General features: G+C 45.9%; 1 protein-coding gene across 1 annotated transcript in view; it reads left to right on the plus strand.

Moving 5' to 3' along the window:
* Positions 1-22,740, plus strand: part of DLL3 (delta like canonical Notch ligand 3) — a 188,836-nt gene extending 166,096 nt beyond the window's left edge. Inside the window, exons 5-9 of the mRNA XM_063938598.1 lie at positions 4,627-4,988; positions 12,096-12,315; positions 12,683-13,316; positions 13,771-13,882; positions 22,043-22,740. Of these exons, the coding sequence (XP_063794668.1) occupies positions 4,627-4,988; positions 12,096-12,315; positions 12,683-13,316; positions 13,771-13,882; positions 22,043-22,048 (1,334 nt within the window). The 3' untranslated portion in view covers positions 22,049-22,740. The remainder of the gene's footprint in view (positions 1-4,626; positions 4,989-12,095; positions 12,316-12,682; positions 13,317-13,770; positions 13,883-22,042) is intronic.
* Positions 22,741-26,260: the final 3,520 nt, after the last annotated feature.

Genomic DNA, 26,260 nt, shown 5'->3' on the forward strand with positions numbered 1-26,260 from the left:
CCCCCGGGCAGGTGCTGTTTGTGTATGGGGCCTATTTCTGCAGTTACAACATATCATCTGTCTGCCACTCAGCAGCCATAGAGAATGGCCTAATAACACAGGGACTGATGAGGGACAGGCTGATAAAACGATGAGAACTATGACAAGTGCAGCACATTCACAATGCAGCATATAAGAGGCCTGTTAGCACATGTTAAAGACACGTTTACTCTCACTGAACATCTGTCTGTCTATGTATTTATCTATATCCCATGTATATTGATGTAGTATCCATCTTTCTAGAGATAGATATTACAATTATTATATTAGTGGGAGGGAGAGAGAGTTAAAGCCCATATACATGGTGAGATTCGGGCTATGCCCGATTCTCACTATGCGACAGGGGCTAAGTCGGCACATAGTCAGTATCGCAAGCACATAATGACTGTGCTTGCGATACTGACCATGTGCGATTTTGGCTAAATGTCAATTTTGACTATCTCTTCTATAGAGATAGTCAAAATTGACTTGCCTGCACAGTATATCTAGGCTTGCGATGCCGACCGCGCATCGGCATCGAATCGGGATCGCAAGGTGACTTTCATCTTGCAATCTGCACTAACTTTTCTTACGATTATATAGTCAAAATCGTAAGAAAATATCTCACCGTGTGTACACACCAATAGACATACAAATAATATACACGCACATACACGCGCACACACACACACACACACACACACACACACACACACACACACACACACACACACACACACACACACACTAGATGGATATGCGATAGATAGATAGATAAATAGATAGATAGATAGATAGATAGATAGATAGATAGATAGATAGATATCTGACATAGGAAGATAATCTTGAGATAGATTGAGACAGATAGTTGGAATTGGGATAGCCAGGTACTGGTGATGATAATTCACTTAGGGACCTGTTCCTCAACATGGATGGGTCCATTTCACATATTTAATTTTAAATAGTGGGCCCATTCATTAAAGTTGCAGTGCAGGAGCTATCACAGATACCTCCTGTGCGCACTTAAATCCTGACATGTTACACATCCACAGACACCAGCATGGTGGATGACTTCTTGGCAAGCTTGACTGCTGGAACTAACACCATCCTCAGATGGCGTTAGACCGCTGAGCCCTGCTCTTTCCTGTAGAAAGAGAAGACCATTTGGATCCCAACGCCTCCTCCGGCCCTTGCAGTGCACAAGTGACCTAATGTCTCACAAGCTTAGTAACACTCCTGGGTATAAACTTTTGCTACTAGTAATAGAAGCGAAAGTGGTAGTGTTAGGGCTTCATGGATCAGCTGCCACCAGAGCAATAATAATCTGGATCTGCCGCCGCAAATCACAGCAAGTTAGACCAATTATTTGCATGGGCTCATCACAATTAATAGTGAATAGGCCCTTTAGTCAGTCATTTCTTCAAATCACCCATTCGCCTGTAATCCGTGAACAAGGCTCCGTATGAGTCCTGCTATGTGTCTTTTCCCACACTTATATATGTGTCTCCTCAAATCTCCACTTAACTGTCCTTAACCTAACTTAACATAACTGTCCTTGACTGTCCTCACTCTGGGTCACATATGTGGGAAGCCTTTGTCACGTTTCTTGTCTGTGTTGTGGTTGGGTTATTCAACCCGGCTCCGCTTGACCACATCAACTTCAGAGTCCCACCTCCACAAAATGAAGAGTGCTCCTCTCTCTACCACTCTGGTGGCACGCCCTTTGCTGTAATAAAGATGGGCACTCAAATGATTTAAAGGTAAAAACACACTGTCCACAGACTTTTTTTAATGGAACTCCTACACTGGCAATGGCACAGGAAGCCTCCTGGTTTTCCCGTGCAAGGCTGCTGAAAGCTTGGTGAGTTGAAAGTGCCTCCAACGTTCCACCTCTCTGGTCATGGGGAGCTCTGTGCTGAATTGCGTTGCGTTTGCTTTATGCACATGCACAGGATACGCTACTCCAATGGTCAGGGAACAGGGGTAAATTACCCCAAATGGGGTTAACTGAAATTCTTGGGGGTAATGGATGGTCGCGCTGCCAGCACCGGCCGATGTGACGTGCTGACATCACACTGCGCTCCCTCCTGCCCGCCCTGCGCTGTGCTCCTGGCCGCCCTGTGCTGTGTTCCTGGCCACGGAGTGACGTGCTGACATCACACTGCGCTCCCTCCTGCCCGCCCTGCGCTGTGCTCCTGGCCGCCCTGTGCTGTGTTCCTGGCCGCGGAGTGACGTGCTGACGTCACACTGCGCTCCCTCACGCCCGCCCGTCCTGCGCTGTCCTGTCCTGCCGCCTGCGGCCCGCCAATCCACACACAGAACTTGAAGTGTTCTGTGGCTGGCCGCTGATGGAGTTCCGCAGGATCAGACAGTGGCCCACATAACAGTGGGAAATTCCCATTGACTGAGGTGAGGAAATTACCATCTGTCTCTTAAAAGTCGTGTTCCTCCCATCCATCTTTCTTACATTCATTCTGGTGTTTTGGGGAGAAAGTGAAAATTAACCCATTCATTGCCAAAAAATAATTGGCGAAAAATAATAATTAAAAAAAATAAAAATTATATGTATATATATATATCTATATCTATATATACATAAATAAATAAATACATACATACACAGTATCTCAGAAATACCATATAAACAGTGATAACCAGTATATATGCACAATAATATATGATTTCCTTCCTTTCAAATCAAGGGGGTAACGTCGGCGTATGTAAATATATTTTGGGGTAAAAGGTAAAAAAGTTCCCTGACCCCTGCGCTACTCTAACTGCGTTCGGTATATTTTGTCGTCATTCATCATTCGACATGAGAATGTCGCCGTGGTCGTAATGTTGACATGTGGCATGCTTAGCTAATCAACATTGACCTATTTGACTGTTTTGCCCAGAACCAGTTTGGGCCCGTAGCTACCAGTTTCTTGTAATCAGATGTCTTACCGAACCGATTCCAATTTTGTAAACCAGGTGATTTACTTCCAGACAATCCTGTCTCTCATATAGCTCTAACCCAAACTATTCTATGGGTAGATGTGACTGGCAGAGTGATGGATAGAACCCTGCCAGTCATGTCTAGAAGAATGAAATTGTCAGTTTACTAAGACAGTTTTGTGTAATGAGGCCCCTTGTATGGATGCTTAGTAATGCATGGCATACAATGGTGAAAACACTGGTGAAAGCCTCATGGCTCTTTGTCATGCTTTGGCCCAGATTTGTCAAGCCTTGGAGAGGGATAAATAGCACGGTGATAAAGTACCAGCCAATCAGCTCCTAATTGTCATTTTTCAAACACATCATGTGAAATGGCAGTTAGGAGCTGATTGGTTGGTACATTATCACCGTGATATTTATCACTCTCCATGGCTTGATAAATGGGGGCGCTATCTTATGTGCCTCATTAAAAGTCTGCTTTGTGATACTGTGGATTTGCTGCCCCTTGGAACCCATTTTAATATCTCATGCACATAGCACAGAGTGGTTTTAGCGACTTCTTATACCAACTATAATTGTGACTCATCATTATGGATAATGTGTCATCCACCCATCATCCGGAGCAAAAATGGCTCCTTAAGAAGATGTCATGTACTCCGATCTTCTGGTTGTAACGAACACTGTGTACTTTTACTTAAGCTGTATACTGCATATATTCCCCCTCCCCATCCCACTCTCTTGTCTACGTGTTCTCCCCTGGCTGCTGCACTGTAAACCGAAATCAAATTCCTAGTATACGCAAGTATACCTGGCCAATAAAGCGGATTCTGATGTACCCATGCAACATATTCACCAAGGCGAAAACACTGTAATGGGAGAAAAGGGGAGAAAATTATAATAATTCAAAAAGGGTGTAGTATGGTTTGCTGGCGGTCGGGGTCCCGGCGACCAGCATACCGGCGCCGGCATACCGACAGCTGTGCTCGCCACGCTGCGGGCACGGTGGCGTGCTACATGCGCCACACTATATATTCTCCCTCCAGGGGGGTCGTGGACCCCCAAGAGGGAGAAAAGATGTCGGTATGCCGGCGGTCGGGATTCCAGCGCCGGTATGGTGGTCGCCGGCAGCCCGACCGCCGGCAACCTGAAGACCATCCTTCAAAAACTCTGTTGGGAATTTAGGGCATCTAGAACATATGGGTGATATTGTATGTTCATTAATAAAGTAAAACATCTAGTAATAAAGGTGGCAGATTAATGCATAACAGGAAAGGATTCTTTGTAGTAAATGTATTAGCATTCATACATCCCATCTGTTTCAGTTGAGGATTGGGAACTATGTATGTGAAGGTGGCATGACCAAGCTACACATGCTGTATCGTGTTGGGCTGTTCCACGTTCCCCAAGTGACATGACCAAGTTTCTGAAATGCTTACCACTAGGATCAAGGGCTTTGTTTTCATTTTACTTTGACTTTTTAATTTCTCTGCATTTAACCAAAGAATGTTGCCCCTGCAGGGAGTGACCCAGTTTCTTGCCTGAGCATCCCGTACAGTCATACACATGGAAACAGAATACCTGGGAGAGATTTGCATCACCCTTTCATAATTGAGAATCTATGCCTCCCGAGCTTTAAAATTGTCATTTGATTGATTGCTCCTTCTCTTGCAGCAATCTGTCTGCCCGGCTGCAGTGAGTCTCACGGTTTCTGCGAGATGCCGGGGGAATGCAAGTGTCGCATGGGATGGCAGGGGCGGCTCTGTGACGAGTGTGTGCGGTACCCCGGCTGTCTGCACGGATCCTGCTCCCAACCCTTTGAGTGCACTTGCGAAGAGGGCTGGGGCGGCCTGTTCTGCAATCAAGATCTCAACTACTGCACTAACCATAAGCCGTGCCGAAATGGAGCCAGCTGCACCAACACGGGCCAGGGGAGCTACTCCTGCAACTGCCGCGCTGGCTACACGGGAACCAACTGCGAGATAGAGAGCAATGAGTGTGCCAGTAACCCGTGCAAGAACGGAGGCAGCTGTAACGTAAGTTTGTACAGTGCGCACAATTTACACTTCCAGACATCTTTCTGCAGGTGCTGGGGTAAATTTACTAAGGTTGGAGGTTTTTTTAGAACTGGTGATGTTGCCTATAGTAACCAATCAGGTTCTGTCTATTATCTTCGAGAGCTTGTACAATTCTAGACATTCCTACTGAATATAGGCATTATCTATTATCTTCTAGAAGCAGCTAGATAAATGTTAAGTAGAATCTGACTGGTTGCTATGGGCAACATCACCAGTTCTAAAAAAAACTCCCACCTTAGTAAATTTACCCTGCTGTATCTAAGTCAGGATACCGTGCGTCTTATTGAAAATTTTATGACCTAGTCAGGGAGACATTGGGGCTGATAGTTTAAGGGCTGTACACGCCCACATGCCTCTGGCCACACCTACACATGGCTTCAGCCACACCCACACGGCATTGGTCACACCCACGTGGCTTCAGCCACACCCACACAGCACTGGCCACACCTACACAGCCTGGTCACACCAACATGGCTTCAGCCACACCCACACGGCATTGGTCACACCCACGTGGCTTCAGCCACACCCACACAGCACTGACCACACCCACTCAGCAATGATCATAGCTCCTCCTCACAGTAGGCCTGTGGCCATTTCCAGCGCCAGGACCATTTGGCCCCTAATCCTTTCCTGGATAAATTCGGTGAGGACGTGTAGATGGAATTGCAGGTTATACAAAGTTGTGCATTTTTTCTGTCTCAAACATTTGATATGGATATGGCTGGTGCTGATGGGCACTGATAATGATGCTATGAACTCAAGCACACAGATGGGGGTAATCTGGCCACATAAATGCATACAACTCTGCATCAGGGAAATATATGCATTAAGTTCTGTGTAGGCAATTTCAGAGCAGTAATGGCCGCCTTGTGTTCAGATCTGCATCAGTCCCCTAGATAACCTTTGCTGAAATAGTAATGCCTATATTCAGTAGGAATGTCTAGAATTGTACAAGCTCTCCACGTGACATGTTTGGAGGATTGGATGCAAATGTAGTTTAAAAATATGAAAAAGACCCTATAACTCAGAGGTTCCCAAACGTGGCCCTCAAGGCGCCCCAACGGTCCTGGTTTTAAAAGTATTCATGCTTGACCACAGGTGACTTAATTAGCACCGTAGTCAATTTGATTTAGCCATCTGTGCTGAGCCATGGCTATACCTAAAACCTGGACTGTTGGGGTGCCTTGAGGACTGCGTTTGGGAACCTCTGCTATAAAGCATCTCCAGATTACCTGCAACTGAGAAATCCCTAGATCCAGATGTTACACATACAGTGAACATTAGCAGGGCTGTAGTGAGGGGTGTAAGAGCTGTGCCATCCCCCAGGACCCAGGGGGCAGCACAGTGTGTCTGGAATGGCAACCTACAGCCTGTAGTACTGCTTTAGTGCCACCCGGAGCGTCCAGACAGCTCTATACTATCTTCTGCCGTCGGCCCCACCCCTTCCAGTGATATCACTGGTTCAGGGGCGGGACTGGCACAGGGAGCCTTGCTTCGCCACAGAATGTTACCTTGTATGTAATGTTGACATGATTAGTGGCGGCTTCAGAGGTTGTCCAAAAAAAAAAAACAGAGCGCAGTCCAGTATTCACATTTTTGAGCCACACCAACTGCCAGTGAGTCCCGGCCTGCCATGTTTGGTAAAGTTTGGGGTGGCAGTTGGCTTGGTTCCCCTATTTGAATTTTGGACAGTGCTGCAGCCCCACTTCTTAAGCCGCCACACTTCTGAAGGCTACTAAAATAATTTCAAATGACAACGTGTTAGGCTTAGCAAATGTCTAGAACCCCCTGCTAGTCACATGCCACACAGCTGCTTATGTATGTACCATTTTTAGGATGGCATGAGCAGGGTTGGACTGGCCCACAGGGGTACCAGGGAAACCACCGGTAGGCCCCACTGCCTGAGTGCCCACTCCTTCCTCTAGGGATCAGGTTCCAGACTGTGCACTTGTATTATACATGGTAGATATGTTGCATTACACTGCACTAGACTATTGTGTATTTCAAGCCTCTGTAGAGGCTGGCCACACCCTTAAGTATGGGCCCCTATTACTGCATTCCCCCAGTGGGCCCTTCATGCCCCATTCCGACACTGGGCATGAGCAACTCTATCTAGATGGTCTGCACAAGCCTCAGAGAACCACATTACTTTGCTGTTTGATGATCTGACGATTATGCCCCATCCTCCTTAGTCGACCTGATAAAGGACCTCATTCATGTCTGTAAATAAAGCCAAAAAGTAAGCAACTTGGAAAAACCATGCTGCGCTGCAGGTGGGGCAGATGTAATATGTGCAGAAAGATTTAGATTTGGGTGGGGCATGTCCAAACTGAAATCTAAATAGCAGTGTAAAAATAAAGCTCTCTAACATCTGTAGACTGCATGCAAAAGCAGCCAATATTAACCCTGCACAGAAACAATAAATGTATTTACTTCCCTTGCGTGGCAACATGGGGCCTAATTCAGATCTGATCACAGCAGCAAATTTGTTAGCTAATGGGCAAAACCATGTGCACTGCAGGGGGGGGGGGGGGGGGGGGGGCAGATAAAACATGTGCAGAGAGAGTTAGATTTGGGTGGGTTATATTGTTTGTGCAAATAAAGAAAAAGTTCCTGCGCACTTGGGGGGTCATTCCGAGTTGTTCGCTCGGTATTTTTTTCTCGCAACGGAGCGATTAGTCGCTAATGCGCATGCGCAATGTCCGCAGTGCGACTGCGCCAAGTAAATTTGCTATGCAGTTAGGAATTTTACTCACGGCATTACAAGGTTTTTTCTTCGTTCTGGTGATCGTAATGTGATTGACAGGAAGTGGGTGTTACTGGGCGGAAACAGGCCGTTTTATGGGTGTGTGCGAAAAAACGCTACCGTTTCCGGGAAAAACGCGGGAGTGGCTGGAGAAACGGGGGAGTGTCTGGGCGAACGCTGGGTGTGTTTGTGACGTCAAACCAGGAACGACAAGCACTGAACTGATCGCAGATGCCGAGTAAGTTTGAAGCTACTCAGAAACTGCTAAGAAGTGTCTATTCGCAATTCTGCTAATCTTTCGTTCGCAATTTTGATATGCTAATATTCACTCCCAGTAGGCGGCGGCTTAGCGTGTGCAAAGCTGCTAAAAGCAGCTTGCGAGCGAACAACTCGGAATGACCCCCTTAAGAAGGTATATGACACGCATTATTCGGTGTCTTATGGATATGAAGCCAATCCTTCTAGTTGTAAATAGGATCATAGTCAATTTTAAAATACATTTTTCCAGACACTTTTCTCAAAGCAGAAATCTCTCAATTATAAAACGAGTGTCCCAATAGAGTCAGTCAAAAAGTCACAAAATGGATAAATCTCTTATCTGGTCTCCTCCGGAATACTCCAACCACTGGAAATACCCGATGGTGATAAACCTTGTAGTAAGTCGTCCCCACCGTTTGCAGTTCTGTCTAGGTCCTCAATTAGGGTACATGCAAGACAAATAATGGGGAATCATAGTGCAGACGTATACAAGTTTATTCTTGAAACAATATTTTTTACACTTAAAATGCATATCCAAATTGACCTTCCAGGAAGGCATAGTAACTGACATACAGGGGTATTTTATGAAGCCCCCCCTATTGAGCTGTACCTTCACCGAATCCTGGGCAGCAGTGAACACCAACGCGTTTCAACCAATAGGGTCTTTGTCAAGCTGTAAGTGATGTTTGGAGGACCAGATATTTATAGATAGAACTAAAACACACCCACTTCCTGTTCCAGTGGGCGTGATTACATTATTGTATATATTGTTTGTGTGCGGGGTAAATACTGGCTGCTTTATTTTTACACTGCAATTTAGATTTCAGTTTTAACACACCCCACCCAAATCTAACTCTCTCTGCACATGTATTATCTGCCCCACCTGCAGTGCACATGGGGGGGGTAATTCAGAGTTGATCGCAGCAGCAAATTTGTTAGCAGTTGGGCAAAACCATGGCCCTCATTCCGAGTTGATCGCACGCTGCCACTTTTTGCAGCCCATGCGATCAACTAGACGACGCCTATGGGGGAGTGTATTTTTGCATAGCAAGGCTGCGATCGCTTGTGCAGCTGAGCTATGCAAAAACATTTGTGCAGTTTCTAAGTAGGTCTGGACTTACTTACCTACTGCGATGACTTCAGCCTGTCAGGTCCCAGAATTGACGTCAGCACCCGCCCTGCAAACGCCTGCGTTTTCCTCACCACTCCCAGAAAACGGTCAGTTGCCACCCCGGAACGCCTTCCTCCTGTCAATCACGTTGCGTTCGCAGCTGCGATCGTTTTGTTCTTTAAATCAGTTGCTGCCCGGCGTTCCCCTTCGCCAGGCAGCGACTCACCTGCGCATTGCACCCGCTGCGCATGCGCATTCTGGACCCATTCGCACGGCTGCGAAAAAAAGCACTGCAGGTGTGCACTGCAGGTGGGGCAGATATAACATGTGCAGAGAGAGTAAAGAGCCCTACACATTTAAAGATCCGCCGCCGAGCTGCCCAACTGCGGATACAGCCGACGGGCGACCCGGCGGCGGGGGGGGGGGGCAGTGATGGGGGGAGTGAAGTTTCTTCACTCCCCCCGTCACACGGCTCCATAGCGGCGCAGGCAAATATGGACGAGATAGTCCATATTGGCCTGCATGCACAATCGAAGGGGCACCAGCGATGAACGAGCGCGGGGCCGCGCATCGTTCATCGCTGGTGCCTCCACACTGAAAGATATGAACGATATCTCGTTCATTAATGAACAAGATCGTTCATATCTTTCAGTGAGATCGACCAGTGTGTAGGGCCTATTAGATTGGGTGGGGTGTATTCAAACTGAAATCTAAATTGCAGTGTAATAATAAAGCAGCGAGTATTTACTCTGCACAGAAACAAAATAACCCACCCAAATATAACTCTCTCTGCACATGTTATATCCGCCCCCCCCCCCCCCCCCCTCCCCCGCAGTGCACATGGTTTTGCCCATCAACTAACAAATTTGCTGCTGCGATCAGATCTGATTTAGGCCCTTGTTTTGTTCCAGACACAAAATGAAGTGCTTTTATTGCTTTAATTACAAACAAACATGGATCATGACCAAAATCTGGTGATGATGCATTTGTGGCTATTTTCACTTAGTGGTCATACTGTGTTGGGAAATATATAGCTCCGCACCTAATAAATAAGTGATATTAATTTCCTTATTAATGTGAGTGAGATACAATTAAGAAAGTGTTTCCTCATTGCTCAGTGTAAGCAGGTCTATGTAACTCTCGGATATATATGCGGTGCATACTTGTACCTTCTTGTATCTGTAATTGTTGCTGCCCAATGCCAAGTCCAGATTTCATTGTATAGACATGTCACTATTTTCCTTCCCATATCTAGATTCCACGTTAGGGTTGAATGTGGACCCCAGAAAAGGTTACGCAAGGAAGCCTCATACACTGCAAGTTGTATTTGAAATGTGTTTTACTAACAGCTGTGATCTTCTTTCACCTCCAATTATAAATAGACATGTAGGGCGCTATATAATGGCCCGCGGGGACGCAGGCATGGGGCGTAATTCCAGGAAGTTAGCCCGTATTAATAAAGTTGCAATAATTTAAAAAGCAAAACCAACCTTGCATTTTAAATTATTGCCATATGGGCAAAACTCGCCGGAATAACCACCGTGCCAGAATCTCGCAGGCCGTTACATAAGGCCCATAAAACAGGATGCCCACAAAAATGCTACAGTGACTAAATGCAAGTAAAAACGCAGATGGTGTAGTAACACTGGAAACAATGATTTCTTATGTCACTTACATGCATTTTACAAATGTTAGAAATTCTGGTAAAACACATTTAAAATCCTCCAGGATATTTGCAGCTCGACAGCTGTTAAACGTCAAATGAGAGAGACACATGGCATGCTGGGAGTTGTAGTTCACATTCAGTACAGATATATACATATGGTCACACAGGTATGTATGCACTCAACACAAGCTTTGTAATGTACAGGGGTAAATTTACTAAGGTGGGAGTTTTATAGAACTGGTGATGTTGCCTATAGCAACCAATCAGCTTCTATCTATTATCTTCTAGAAGCAGCTTGATAAATGTTAAGTAGAATCTGATTGGTTGCTATGGGCAACATCACTAGTTCTAAAAAAGCTCCCACCTTAGTAAATTTACCCCATAGTGCTACACATTAATAAAGTAAGTACTGCATCACAGGTTTCATATGTGCCACATCATTTTATATAGGCACATAACACTAAAACATGTACCTCTTCCCCCTCCTCCCAAAACACACATGCTTACATTAATATTATTTACAAGTGCCCATAAAAGCAGCAATCCCATATATGGCGTTATTATTATAGTAAATAGCAAGACGAATACTGTTTAAGCATGCATCGTATTCCCTATGCTGCCCTTCTGCAGATCATTACCCACTATTCATAATAACTTTTAGAGATTGCAAAGTATGACTTCCCGTCACACGGACACAGCCTATCAGCATGTCATGTAAAGGCGGGGTGTTTTACTGTATACAGAGGACATAGAGCTTAGAGTGGCATTCCAATGCCTCTCTGCTCACTACATCCTGTGCCATGTGACTGTGGTTGTTGTGGTAACCCATGACATTGTGCAGAATTATTAGCAGCCTGGAGAAACAAACTAATTTTTTTCATGCGATTGCTGCTTTATTTACAGATGTATATGTGTTTTAGATATATGTTCATATATACACTGGGTCCTCACTTGTAACGTCTTTTTTTTTTTTCTCTGTGTCTTCACACATTGTCCCCCTTTTCTTTCATAAACCTATTTCCAAATTCATTTTACCTGTGTGACATTACTCCCCATACCACTCTGTCGCCCGATTTCTACCATTTCATACCATTCTTATTTCTTTCTCGCGTCCTCGCTTCACCTTTACATTTTCATCAAATACGTCTTCCTTTCTTCATCGTATCTATCTTACACACCTTCTGCACTCGACTTGACCTTTTTTCCTCCTAAAATGATCTACCTCTGCTCCTTTCTATCTGCCCCCTCTCCTTTTCCCCCCATTTATTCCATCCCCCTCAACAGGATCTGGAGAATGACTACAAATGTGTGTGCCCGCGCGGATTCTATGGCAAGAATTGCGATATCAGTGCCATGACGTGTGCCGATGGTCCCTGTTTTAACGGTGGAACCTGTGTAGAGAAGAGTTTCGTGGGTGGCTACGTCTGCCGCTGCCCTGTCAATTACCATGGCTCGAACTGCGAGAAGAAAATTGATCGCTGCACCAGTAGTCCATGCCTCAATGGTGAGTCTTTACTATGACCAGCCGTCATTGGTTTGTGGACCACATCAACTTGTCTTGCGGTGTGCCTATAATACTACAATGCCATGTTCTCTCCTTGGGGTCTATTCACGAAGCAGTGCAAAGTGTGGAGAAGTGAGCCAGTGGAGAAGTTGCACATAGCAACCAATCAGCATTGAAGTAACATTTATAATTTGTATACTAAAAAATTATATAGAACAGCTGATTGGTTGCCATGGTCAGCTTCTCCACTGGCTCACTTCTCCACAATTTTCACTACTTCGTGAATAGACCCCTCTGTGAGCAATCACTTCCAACACTTTTAAGTGCTGCATCTTAAACCAATCATCTTTATGTCATTTTTGTTTAGGAGGTCACTGCTTGGATGTTGGCCGAAGTGTGGTGTGCAAGTGTCGTGTGGGATTTTCTGGACCCAAGTGCGAAATAAACACAGACGACTGTGCCAGCAACCCATGTGCTAATGGAGGAACCTGTGTAGATGGACTGAACACGTACACTTGCTCTTGCACGCTAGGCTACGGAGGTAAAGACTGCACTCAGAGAGTAGACGCCTGCAGCTCTAGGCCTTGCCTTAACGGAGGCACCTGTTTCACCCACTTCAGCGGCCATGTCTGCCAATGCCCTGCAGTCTACATGGGGTCCAGCTGTGAGTTCAGGGTGCAAGAGCCCACCTCATCCTCCTACTATGCTGATCCCCCTTCCAGCCTGGCACTGGCAGCATGCCTGGGTCTGTTCACGTTATGCTTGCTTGCCAGCGGGCTGGTGCTGCTCATGAGAGGAATTAAGAAAGGACTGATCAATCAGAAGGGGATGGTTAACCATGACCTAGAGCCCAAGAACAACCTGAAGGAAAAAGAGCCCTTCCTCATCTCACCTCCCCATTTCAAGATGCCCAATCAGGACTGCCTGAGAGAGAAGTCGCGGAGCAAGCAGAAACTCCTGCCAGCGTCTGACATGGAAGAGGAGAGAGACGGAGGGCGCCGGTGAGTACCTGTTGCATCAATAATACATAAGCATTGCCAACACTATGATAATCTACTGTAGTGGTATCCTCAGGGATGCCAAGAGGGGGTGGGGCGAATACAGGTTACCCAGGCTCAAGCTTGTCTGGGGGGCCCAACGGGGGCCCAGGGCAGTCAGAGAAATGAAACAATGTCCCCGTTTCTGCATGGAAATTATTATTAGCGCACAATATGCTGAGGAGGGCATTGTGATTGGCCACACCCCTCTCTCTAGTATTGCGGACCATCTGATGTCTAAGCGCCCCTGGGTATCATGGGTAAGTGATAAGAACATACATGGGCCTGATTCTTAGCCCCAAATGCCCATTTCACGTAAAGGGAGATCCATCAACAGAAAGGTTCAAAATGTTTTACCTGCTTTTCTCTTTTTCTCCTCCTATAATAATAATAATAATAAACTATTTATGTCTTGTAGTACACAGTCAGATGTCCGCCATTGCAGTGCCAAGGGTCAGCACCAAGACGCCCTCTATCACCCCATATACCTGCTTCCAGGCCCCTCTGAGCAGTGCGTGTTTGCTACTGAGGTAACTATCCCTGACATCCCAGCGATCGCTATAAAATCGCACAAAGCTGTAAATATGATGGCGTCAGGATGATTGTGTATCAGGAATCAGGCTTCCCAGCAGATGTCTGCAATATGGCTGTCATTGTCGCATTCTATGTTCATTCATATGGTCAAATCTACAAATATATTCCAATTGGGTTTATTTACTATCAGTGAACTATCATATCTGCACTTATAGTTTTCACATAACGATCAGTGTCACATGAGTTTTACACCCTTGATTAAAGTATTTTTAAAAAACACACAAAGGGGGATATTCAATTAGCCGTGGTATTTACCGTGGCTATCCTATTAGCCCCAATAGTCGGCACTTATCGGGGATTGGTTTCTCCTGCCTCAGGCAGACGAAGCCAAATGTCCGATAAGTGACTATTTTTTCTGTGATAAGTGAGCAAAAGAGGATTTTGGTACTTACCGATAAATCCATTTCTCTGAATCCTCTAGGGGACACTGGAGCATACCTTAGACATTAGGGGTGTGAAGCTTGCAACCGGAGGTGTGGCACAATCTAAAATTAGCATTGTCTGCACAGCCGGTTCCTCCCCCTTCACAGCCCTCCTCCCTCAGTTTGGAAAATTTGACTGAGAGAATAGGACATGACACTTGAGCACATGGTGAGGAACCGAACCGTACAACCTATCAAACAGCATCCAGTAACTTCTAACTGGAAAATCAACGCTGTTTGGACAAACCTTGTAAAATCCATATTAGGCACAGAGCCACAATGTGATTTGATCCTATGACCTTGTTTGTCAAAGTTCAAGGAACTACTACGCGAGTCACAAGAGTCCTTTGAACAGGAAATGTGAACCCAGCAGACGGACAGCACCGAGGCGGGCGTCCAGTGTCCCCTAGAGCAATGGTTCTCAAACTCGGTCCTCAGGACCCCACACGGTTCATGTTTTCCATGTCACCCAGCAGGAGCACTGTGTATCACCAACTGTCACATTTTAAAAATCTACAGGTGACCTGCAAAACATGAACCGTGTGGGGTCCTGAGGACCGAGTTTGAGAACCTGTGCACTAGAGGATTCAGAGAAATGGATTTATCGGTAAGTACCAAAATCCTCTTTTCTCTTTCATCCACTAGGGGACACTGGAGCATACCTTAGACATTAGGGGACGTCCCAAAGATATCCCCCAGGGAGGGAGTGCTGTATGTGGCCTGCAAAACCAAACGTCCGAACTTAGAATATTCGGACGCAAAGGTATCAAACTTGTAAACTTTCGCGAACGTGTGGGCTGAGGACCACGTCGCCGCTCTGCAAGGTTAAGTAGTGGAAAAACCTCTGGCAGCCGCCCCGGAGGCACCCACCGATCGGGTAGTATGAGCACCCGTTTGTACCGGAACCTGTTTACCACAGGAAATATAAGCTTGCCGAATGGCAAGTCTAATTCCTCGAGACAGAGACTGCTTAGATGCCGGCCAAACCTTCTCTGGCCCATATAAAGGACAAATAAATGTCAGACTTCCTGAAAGATGACATACCGTGTACGTACACCCGCAAAGCTCGAACAACATCCAAGGACACGTCCCCATCCGCGAGACAATGGAAAGATGGGACCACAATTTGCTGGTTTACATGAAACCCTGAAACAACCTTAGGAAGGAAATCCGCCCTTGTACGGACTTCCGCTCGATCCTCATGAAAAATAATTAAATACAAAGGACTCTTACACGATAAGGCTCCTAACTTAGAAACCCGCCCAGCCGAAGCCAAGGCCAGCAACAACGTTACCTTCCAAGAGAGATATTTCAGGTCTGTTCTCGCTAAATGCTCAAGCAGTGGCGATTTCAAAAAATTATTATTATTTTTTTTCGTTTTAACACCAAAGTTAGATCCCATGGTGCAGTGGGAGGACGAAAAGGGGGCTTTATCCTTAGAACCCCCTATAAAAAGGGTTGAACCTCTGGCAAGAATGCCAACCGCTGTTGAAAAAGGATGGAAAGAGTCGACACTTGAACCTTCAGAGATCCCAGCCGCAGACCTAACTCTAGGCCGGACTGAAGGAAAAGTAAAAGCCTGGATAAGTGGAAGTTCGTCGAATTCCACCCACGTTCTTGACACCAGTCCAAGTACCTCTTCCAAATCCTGTAGTAGTGTATGGCTTTGACCGGTTTCCTAGCGGCAATCATCGTATGAATGGCCGTTCTTGGTGTCCCTCTGTTTTTTAAGATCCGGGTTTCAACAGCCACGCCGTTAAACGCAGCCCGTCCAGGTCTGGGTGTTGAAACGGTCCCTGAGATAGCAGGTTCTCTCTCTGAAGTAACCGTCAAGGATCTTCCGCTAGTAACCCTCGCAGGTCTGAGCACCACTCCTGCGGGGGCCAATCTGGTGCGATTATAATCGCCCACACTCGTTCTCGTTTAACCCTTTTCAGAACCCTGGGTATGAGTTGGAAAAGTGGAAAAATGTAAACCTTCCTGTAACACCAAGGAAGAGTTAATGCGTTCACTCCTTCTGCTGCTGGATCACTTATCCTGGACACACATCTGGGCAGCTGATGTTATTGCCGAGATGCTATTAGGTCGACTTGAGGTAGACCCCATTTCTTCACCACCATGTCGAAAATCCGTGGATGGAGGCACCACTCTCCCGGATGAATGTCCTGGTTATTGAGATAATCTGCTTCCCAGTTCTCAACACCTGGAATGAACACTGCCGAGAGGATGATGTTTCGCCTTTCTGCCCACAAGATGTTTGTGGCTTCCTTTAACGCCATCCCGTTCCTTGTTCCTCTTTGACGGTTTATATATGCCGTCGTCGTGACATTGTCCGACTGCCTTGTTGACCCATGACTTGGTCTTTGGTTAAGAAAAGCGCATTGTAAACTGCTCTTAGTTCGCAAATGTATATGGGTAGGCTGCTCTCCAGTAGCTTCCATCTGCTCTGAAACTGATGCTCCTATGAGACGGTACCCCAACCGCTGAGACTGGCATCTGTTATCAGGATCCTCTAATCCCAAATGCCGAATCCCTTGCCTGTTGCGAGATTCATGTGCAACGACCACCAAAGTAAGAAGGTGCGTATGCGTGGTGGAAGTCAGATTCTTCGATGTAGAAACCAGTGTGACCCTGCTCACTGAGCAATGAGGTCCATCTGTAATGGTTGGGAATGAAGTCTGCCGTACTGGAGAGCTTCGAAAGACGCCACCGTCTTCCCGAGAAATTACACACAGAGGTGTAGAAAAATCGTTTGTGAGCTCAGTACCTGAGCCACTAATCTCTGTAGGTTCTGCACCTTGTTCTCTGATAGGAATACTCTCAATTGTACCGTGCCCAAGATGAGACCGAGGAACTGAATCCGTTGAGTTGGCATGAGGTTGGATCTTTGGAAATTCACAATCCACCCATGTTGAATGAGAAATGGATGAGATGTCTGAACATCCCTGATCAACTGTTCTCGAGAGGATGCCCTGATTAGCATGTCGTCTAGATAAGGTCTAATCGTGACCCTCAACAGTCCTGATTCTGCAACCATGACTGCCATGATCTTCGGTAAAGATTCTTGGGGCCGATGAGAGACAGAACGGCAATGGCCCTGAATTGGGAGTGATCCGTCAGCAGTGCGAACCACAAGTAAGTCTGGTGAGTGGCCCAGATTGGGATATGCAGATATGCATGTTCTAAGCCTGCAATGATTGACTGGATTGATTCCAGCTAGAATATGTAGACCCTTATAAACCGGTTTAAAACTTTTAAATTGAGTATCGGCCTGACCGTCCCGACTGGTCTTCTTGGCACGACAAAAAGATTGGATTAGAAAACCGTTCCTCTCTGAGAGGCGGGAACCGGAATAATGACCTCTGACCGTAGCAATATTTCAGTTGCTGGCAGTAACGCCTTTGCTTTCTGAGGGCACCGAGGCAATCCCCTTGTAAAAAAACTGACTCTGAGTCTCTGTGGTAAATCCAGTCTGCACCCTAGAGAGATTAGGTCGTTTATCCAAAGTTCTGGTGAGGTGTAGACCCAGATGCCCCGAAAACCTCCCAGACTTTCGCCCATCAAGGGGGATCCCAGGTGAGCCGGGAGACCGTCCTGCCATGGTCTTGTCAGCAGTTTTATCCCGCTTTCTGGCTGCTGCCTAAGAGCGGCCTCTACCTCCGCCCCCACGCACTTGTGTACCGAAACTTCTTCCTCGGGCTCGCAAGGACTGCGATCTAAAGGAATTACACGCTGGTCTCAAATAACCTCTCCTAACTTGTGGAGTGGCTCTAGTATAAGGAGTAGACAGAAAAGTGGACGTCCCTGCTGTAGCTTGCGAAATCCACTTGTTCAACTCTGGACCGAAAAGCATCTCACCCTCCAAGGGAAAGGATTCTACCGCCCCTTGGTGCCAGAGTCTCCACGCCATTCTCTGTCCGTCTAGTCGATATGGCTGATGCAGAGATGCGCGATGCTATCCTGCGAATATCTTGAATATGCTCCGCCAGTTGGATAATTTCTTCCAAGCCATTTTCCCCCTCAATAGCCTGTACTATACGTCCAGACCATGCTCCCATGGTCTTGTTAACCGAAGCGCAGACAACTGTAGGTTTCTGTGCTGCACCTGCTACAAAAATTGACTTTAAACTAGCTGTGTCAACCTCTTAAAGACGTTACATTAGGTAATGGTAAGATTGTCCTTTTCGGCAACCGTCCTAGGAAAACATCCACTACCGGCGGAGTCTCCCACTTATCCATTACACCCTTAGGTAGGGGATAAGTTACTGGAAACCCTGTTGGGAAAATTTAAAGAGTTTGTCAGGTTGCTTCCAAGCCTCCTCCATCTGAGATTGGAGGGAATTAGGAATGGGAAACGCTGCTGAATGCGGCTTTTGGGATTCGAGCCATTTGAATCTTCTGGCTCCTTTACTTATTCTACCTTACCATGTAGGATCTCCGTCACTGTTTCGATTAAAAAATCAAGAACTGAGATTGCCGTGTCCTCTTCTGGAAAATCGGCGTCTAGGTTAAATTCAATTAACTCACCTTCCTTTGTATCAATGAGAAGACCCTCTTCCACTCCTGCTTACGGTACAAGAGGAAGAGGCCCTTAAACCTCCCTGCACACCTTGGTTACTGCTTGTGCGGTAGGCGTTAACCTGATGAGAAATTCTTCCATCGTTTTTGAGAATCCCACAGCCCTAATTGTTGCGTGTGGGATTCCTCATCTCATTGGAGATTCCATCTGTAGGGTTATCTTTCCCTGACCTAGACAGAGCACTGCTCCCAGGTGGATTGTCCTTGTCGAAGCAGGAATCGCACACCCTGGAGCTGCCATTCGCATGCTCTTTTCGTTACATGCAAACCTAATGGGTTTTTGGAGGTCTTGGTTGGTGTATTAGACATGTTGACTTACCAGACTGTGTCGCAGCGCTTTCACCCTTTAAACTAGGTAGAGAAAGACTGTGATAGATGGCGGAAACAAAAGATTTATTTCTTTTGTCTTAACACCAGCCGACTTGTAACCGCCACACACCCAACTGTAAGTCAGCTACGGTGTTTGAGTTGGCTTCACTTGCCTTTTAGTATTTTCTGTAGGCTCTTTGTAATAGAGTACCTTTGAAAATAAATCATAATCCTATTTATATTTCCGGATCCGCATTATAACATTTCACCAGTAGAGGGCGTTGTCTTACAATTAATGTATAACAGGGGAGAGGTTCACTCCATGCTCCACAGTCTTTCTGGCGCCTGCATCTGAATTTTAAGATGGCCGCCAATTAAAAATTCTGGACACTTCATTTATGAGGGGGAACTACCTCCGGTGAGCCCCCGTCTACACTCTTTTTGTCCCTCAATGCAGAAAGGAGCCTTACTTGCCGTAGTGGCCGCCCTGTCTGCGCGCTATGGAGCCCCGTCCCGCGGCTGAGGGAATCACCTCAGCCGCTTCTCACTGCAGCGTCTCTCTGTCTCTCCCCTCCTCCGGCGGCTGAGTCTGCTCAGGCGCGCGGTTACGATCTCCTGTTGGCCAGCGCGCCGGGACTGCTCTCATCGGGTCCTGTAGCGGCGCCTCTCTCTGTCTGGACTGACAGGGAGGGCTGCGCTGCTGAAGGGATCCCGGCCCGCCTCACACTGTGACCGCTGCCTGGACGCCGCTGTGGGGAGCTAATCTTTCTATCCACATTACAGGGGATCAGTCCTCTACACAATGAGGATCTAATAAAGCCCCCTAGGGAAATTAAATAAAGAAATAAGAAAGGAAAAAAAAAACCCAATGCTACTTCAACTCCTGCGGGGCCATTTTAAAACCACCAGTACTCACGGTTGGTGCTTATAAAGAGATGCAGACCGCTTCAGCAGGAATCATTGTCTCCAATCCTGAACTTTGTCCCCCTTTTATTAGGGGGACGCAGCCTTTTCGCCTGGTAAAGCCTGCACCCCCTTTCATTTAGGTGGGATCGGGCATTTACCATCTTTACGTTTAAAACCTGCACCCCCCCTTTAGTTAGGAGGGATTGGGTCAGTATAAAAGAGAAAAAAAAAAAAATCTTCATGGGAACAAGAGCTCCCTTCTTGTGCTTGTACCTCCTTGGCACAATTTTCCAAACTGAGGGAGGAGGGCTGTGAAGGGGGAGGAACCGGCTGTGCAGACAATGCTAATTTTAGATTGTGCCACACCTCCGGTTGCAAGCTTCACACCCCTAATGTCTAAGGTATGCTCCAGTGTCCTCTAGTGGATGAAAGAGAAATTACATAGGTCCACCATCTTGGTGCCTGCAGAGAGTGGGAGCATTTATCGGATTATCAGGGAACCTCAGATATGATCAGACCTTACTGACCAGTTCTGGCCGTAGCCTGCATTTGGCTCCATACCAGTAAACATGGTGTCATCGCGATGGGCACGACATCCATGAGTCTTTAACAGTGAGCGGGTACCGTTTCAGCATGGAATATTGTGAGGGATAGTCATTTATTATTATTTAAAGATGCAAATCGGAAATTCTGGTTGAGATATAATTCTAAAACCACAATCCATCCCCACTGCATTTAAAAAAAAGATATACGGATCAGGCAGGGGCTGATCCCCAAAGCATTTTAGCGCCAATTGTCATTTTTAATCTTTTGATGTTTCAAACTAAATGCAGTTACCCTGACTCATCCCCATAGCGGACCAACTGCTCCAAACCCAACCAGGATGCCTGTAAGTACCATCAAATGGCAGAGCATAGCGCCCCAAAATACTGAACGCCTAATGCCATATTCCCTAATTTCGCCAGCATTATTTTCAAAGTTGAAATGAGCAAATGCCAAAATGTTTCAGATTTTGCTAAACATATGTATTGTGAATGGGTATGGGTTGTTGGGTCGACTCAACTTAGGTCGACAGTCATTAGGTCGACTACTGAAGGTCGACATGTACTAGGTCGACAGGTGAAAAGGTCGACATGAGTTTTTTTACTTTTTTTGTGTAGTTTTCTTCATAAAGTGACGGGGAACCCCAACTAGTGCACCGTGTCCGCTTGCCATGCTTCGGACAGGTTACCGTTCCAATCGTAGTCCACGTGGATCGTCAAGTATGGAAAAATCCCAAAAATGAAAAGAAAAAAAAGTGAAAAACTCATGCCGACATTTTGACCTGTCGATCTAGTACATGTCGACCGAATGCACAACTCGACCTAGTACATGTCGACCTAATGCTCATTTCGACCTTCAGTGGTGGACCTAATGACTGTTGACCTAAGTTGTGTCGACCTAACGACCGTATCCTTTGTGAACTTTTAAATGCTGCAGCATCATTCCACAGCACTCATCAAATAGTGATACTAACAGACTTAGGTCTATTCATGAAGCAGTGAAAAGTGTAGAGAAGTGAGCCAGTTGAGAAGTTGCCATGGCAACCAATCAGTGTTGAGGTAACATTTATAAAATGCCTTTTATAACATTATAGGTAGCAGCTGATTGGTTGCCATGGGCAACTTCTCCACTGGTTCACTTCTCCACACTTTTCACGGCTTCATGAATGGACCCTCTATAGCCTGGTTATATCAAGCCTTGGAGAGTGACAGTTAGGAGCTGGTTGGCTTGTACTTTATCACCATGCAATTTATCACTCTCCAAGGCTTGATAAATCTGGGCCTAGATAACACTTGCACCAATAACGGTTGTATACTAAATTGTGCCCTTCAATCTCAGGTGTAACCCGTCTCAGATACAAGATTGACCGTCGTCCTTACAGTACTGGAGAAAAACTATCCTTCTATACTTCACTTTTATAATATAGACTTTAATTTATTGGGATATCAATACATGTGTATATATTTATATAGATGTATATATATTTTTATATTTATTACACACGCTGCTAATGAAGGACTGCAAAACTAAAACCAAACAATTTCATGACCAAAGGCTTCAAAACAGAGGCGTTCCAAACACCATTTCATCTGCCGGACTCTACAGCCTCCCCGATAGTGTTTTCTATGAGGGGGCGCCAGGAAAATGGACAGTAATGACAAATCTGACATTATCAGAATGTAGACGAGACCCAGACCTGAAATGGTTCAGGAGATGAACACTCAGCTTTTCCAAGTTATTATAACAAGCAAAACCTCATAAGCGGACTCTTGTTTTATTTATTCCTTGTTTCCAATCCAAAGTGATTATTTATCTTATAGGTTTATAGGTTTCTTATCGTTGTAAAATTCAGACTTGTTAAATGTATATTATATGCACCCATAATAACACTCTTTGTTGCTGTATGCTTACTTGCTAGTTCACGCTAAATGGTTGAATTGCTAATGTTTGTTTTTATGATGTACACACAAAAATATACACACCAGTACAAATAACACATTCTACTGGTTGTTGCTGTTACAAGTCACACTGCTAAATAAAATATACCTGGATTTTAAAATCTGTATGATTTCAAATCATGTTGAAACATAGGGGTATATTTACTAAGGTGGAAAGTTTTTTTTTAGAAGTGGAGGTGTTGCCTATAGCAACCAATCAGATTCTATTATCTTCTAGAAGCAGCTAGATAAATGTTAAATGGATGTTAGTGTATGGTCAGCGTAAGGCCGGTATACTCAATTTAACCCAGTATCCTGGTAAACTTTATGGGGTATATTAAGTACGGTATGAGTTTTGCTTCTAGTAGATAATAGATATAATCTTTTTGGTTGCTACTGGCAACAGCTCCACTTTATAAAAAACTTACACCTTAGTAAATATACCCCATAATGTTTACCAGGATACTGGGTTAAATTGAGTATTTCGGTCTTATGCTGACCGTATACTACTGTGAGGTAAATTGACTGACAGACATTTTATCTGACAGGATTAAACCATCAGATATTGTGGCCACGCACTCAGATATTTCACAGTGTGTGACACACAATGGGCGGGATGTAATGGCGGCCGAGTTTGCAGAAATGAGCGACTTTTAAGGACATAGCTGCAAAAGTCGGACATTTTGTAAAGTCGGGCAATGGTTTAGCGGCCGAGTACATGAAAACTCAGCTGCTCTCTGCTGTAAAGTAGAGTGGCTGGGAAAAGTCGGTTCCAGATGATTTGCTCATGTTAAACATACAACTCGTCCGATGTAATGGAGTCCGAGTTTGAAAGTCAGATACAAAACAGCTCTACAAAGTCGTACATAAATAGAGCTGTTTTTTTGTGGGCGAGTTGAATTTGACAAAGTTGAAAATCAATTACAAGTACACAATGACAGCAAATTTACAACAAATAAACTTTTTTTTTAATTATTTCTAACCTTAAAAAAACCTAAAATGTAATGTTTGCACATTTTGCCTCAGAAAATGCGTCCTCCAGGCTGCACAAGCAGCTTATGCTGATTTAAATGATATGCAGCATGGCTATATTCTGTGTGTAATTGTGACAGTATCAGCATACCAAATTATTTATGTTACAGTGTTTGGCTGGAAAACACTGTAGCATAACATTTTGTATGCAGATACAGCCGCAACTATATACAGAATATAGGCATGCCGCATATCATTTTAATCAGCAGAAGCTGCCTGTGCACCTTGGAAGACTGGGTAATTTAGGAGTCTTTTTTAGGGTGTATGTCGCTTTAATCATGGGACTTTTGGGTACCAATGGGTAACGTTCTATCACTGTGCAACTGTTAAAATAACAGACACTTTCCGGTTGGTCCGAAAAACACAGATGTTTCCTGGTCTAAATACCGCGAGAAGTCTGATCCGATTTGCATTGTGAACGTAAAAGACGCACAACATTACATTGGCCGAGTTCTAGGTAAAAGTCGGACATTATAATGTCCGAGTTGGTGCAACTTTTTCCCGGCCGACAAACTCGGCTCCCATTACATCCCAGCCAATATCTGTGTTCCTCCTCTGTGAAGTAACATGGCACCCTAATGGTTCCTGTTTTAAGTAAATCCGTGGCTCAGCACAGATGGCTGTAGCAAATTGAGGTATAAACATGGGTGCTTGATTCGCTTCTATAGACTTTACTAGAATTCACCTAATGGTTAGCCAAGCATCTATGGTGGCAGCTGGACACACCCCCTCTGGTAGAGGACCATACCCTTTAAGCAATAGTGACTGGCTGCTTGGCTGCTGTGCCATCCGTGGCACCCCCACACCTCTTCCTCCACCACCCGCGGTGGCTCTGGAACCCTTCTCCCAGCACCCGCAGTGAGGGTTAAGGGGGCGTCGCCCCTTATAACGGTGTGAAGAGCGCCCGTAGGGCGCGATGAATCACCTAGTTAATGCAATAATAAACATTACCTATGAGCCTAGAATATTTCTAATTTATTATGCTACCAACTTTATTACACTGCATGTAAGGAGGCCAATCCCGGGCTGTTTTTTCAATCCGGGATTCAGGATTGAGAAACGCTCATTCACGGATTACCTGGGATTGGATTGGTAAAGAAAGAAAATATTAGTTTATGCACCCCCCTCTCTTCACTTAGCCCAGGGCTTACAGTAACTCACCTATCATGGTGCGGGTGGGCGGGCAGTGCGGCTTGCGTTGGGCCGCGGGCAGGTGGGCGGCGCGGCTGGCGTTGGGCTGCACAGCATGACATCTGATATCATGATACGCAGTGAAAGCAGCACATTTGGGGGCAGAGGGGGCTGGGCAGCGTCTGAGACGTCTGCTGCAGGTGCTCAGTGCTGACCAGCATTAAAAAATGCGCATGCGTTGACTAATCCTGAAATCAGAAAATTGGATGCTACAATCCCGGGGTTCAAATCCTGGCAATTTTTAGGCCTAAATCTCAGTATCCCACCAATTCTGGGATTGGGCTCCCTAACTGTATGCATCATTTAGAAACTGGTGTTTATTTAGCTCCATCAAGTCCAATTAGCTTTAATTCATTTATCAGCGCTATGTATTTCCAGGATAATTAAATAGTGCAGTATACATATAGTCAGGGGTTAAAGTGAGCCGGAACTGCGTTCCGTCAGTTCCACTTGGAGACGGAACACAGTTCCGCCTCCTCCGGCTCACCTAACCCGATGTCCCAGCGCTGCAGGGAGATGCTGGGCGCCCGCTGAGATTGCGTTACCAGCGGGCGACCGGTTCTCTCTTCACAGTGTCAGCTGGAGGCAGGAGCTCTACACTGAGCTCCGGCTTCCGGCTCTGTCAGTGCGCTATGGGAGAGACGTCATGACATCTCTCTCATAGTGCAGAGGAGCAGACGCCGAGAGGACTGCGGCGGGAGCGGGGCTTGGTGAGTATGGTGTCCCCCCCCCATATGTGTACTAGCGGCGCTTTTACTGGGAGGTAAGCTACTGGGGGCAAACTACAAAGGGGCAAACTACTGGGGCATTACTACGGAGGGCTTTAATAGTGGGGGCAAACTACAAGGGGGCAAGCTACAAAGGGGCAAATTACTGGGGGCATTACTACAGGGGCAAACTACAGGGGGGCTAAACTACTGGGGGCATTACCACTGGGAGGCTAAACTAAAGGGGGGAGAGTAAACTACTGGGGTAATAACTGCAGGGGCATTACCAGTGGGAGCATAACTACTGGGGCTAAACTACAGGGGGCTAAACGACTGGGGGCATTACTGCAGGCAACATTACTACTGGGGGCAATACTACACAGGGGCATTACCATTAAGGGCATTACTGATGGGGTGCACTACTAATGAGGGCATTGTAAAGGGGGCACTTTATAAGGGGCACCACTCACAGGGACATAAGGGGCACTACTATTGCGGGCATTGCATAAGGGGCACTACTACTGTGGGCATTGTATAAGGTGTGCTACTGCTGTGGGCATTACTGTATGTGTATTACGGCGTGCTACCAGTGCTCGAAATGGACCATTATACAACGGTATAGTATACTGGCACTTCTTCGAGCACTGCAGGGCCGACAAAGAAGCTGAGCTCCCGGTCCGCCCTCCGCC

The sequence above is a fragment of the Pseudophryne corroboree genome, chromosome 8, assembly GCF_028390025.1.
Source record: "Pseudophryne corroboree isolate aPseCor3 chromosome 8, aPseCor3.hap2, whole genome shotgun sequence".
NCBI lineage: Eukaryota > Metazoa > Chordata > Amphibia > Anura > Myobatrachidae > Pseudophryne > Pseudophryne corroboree.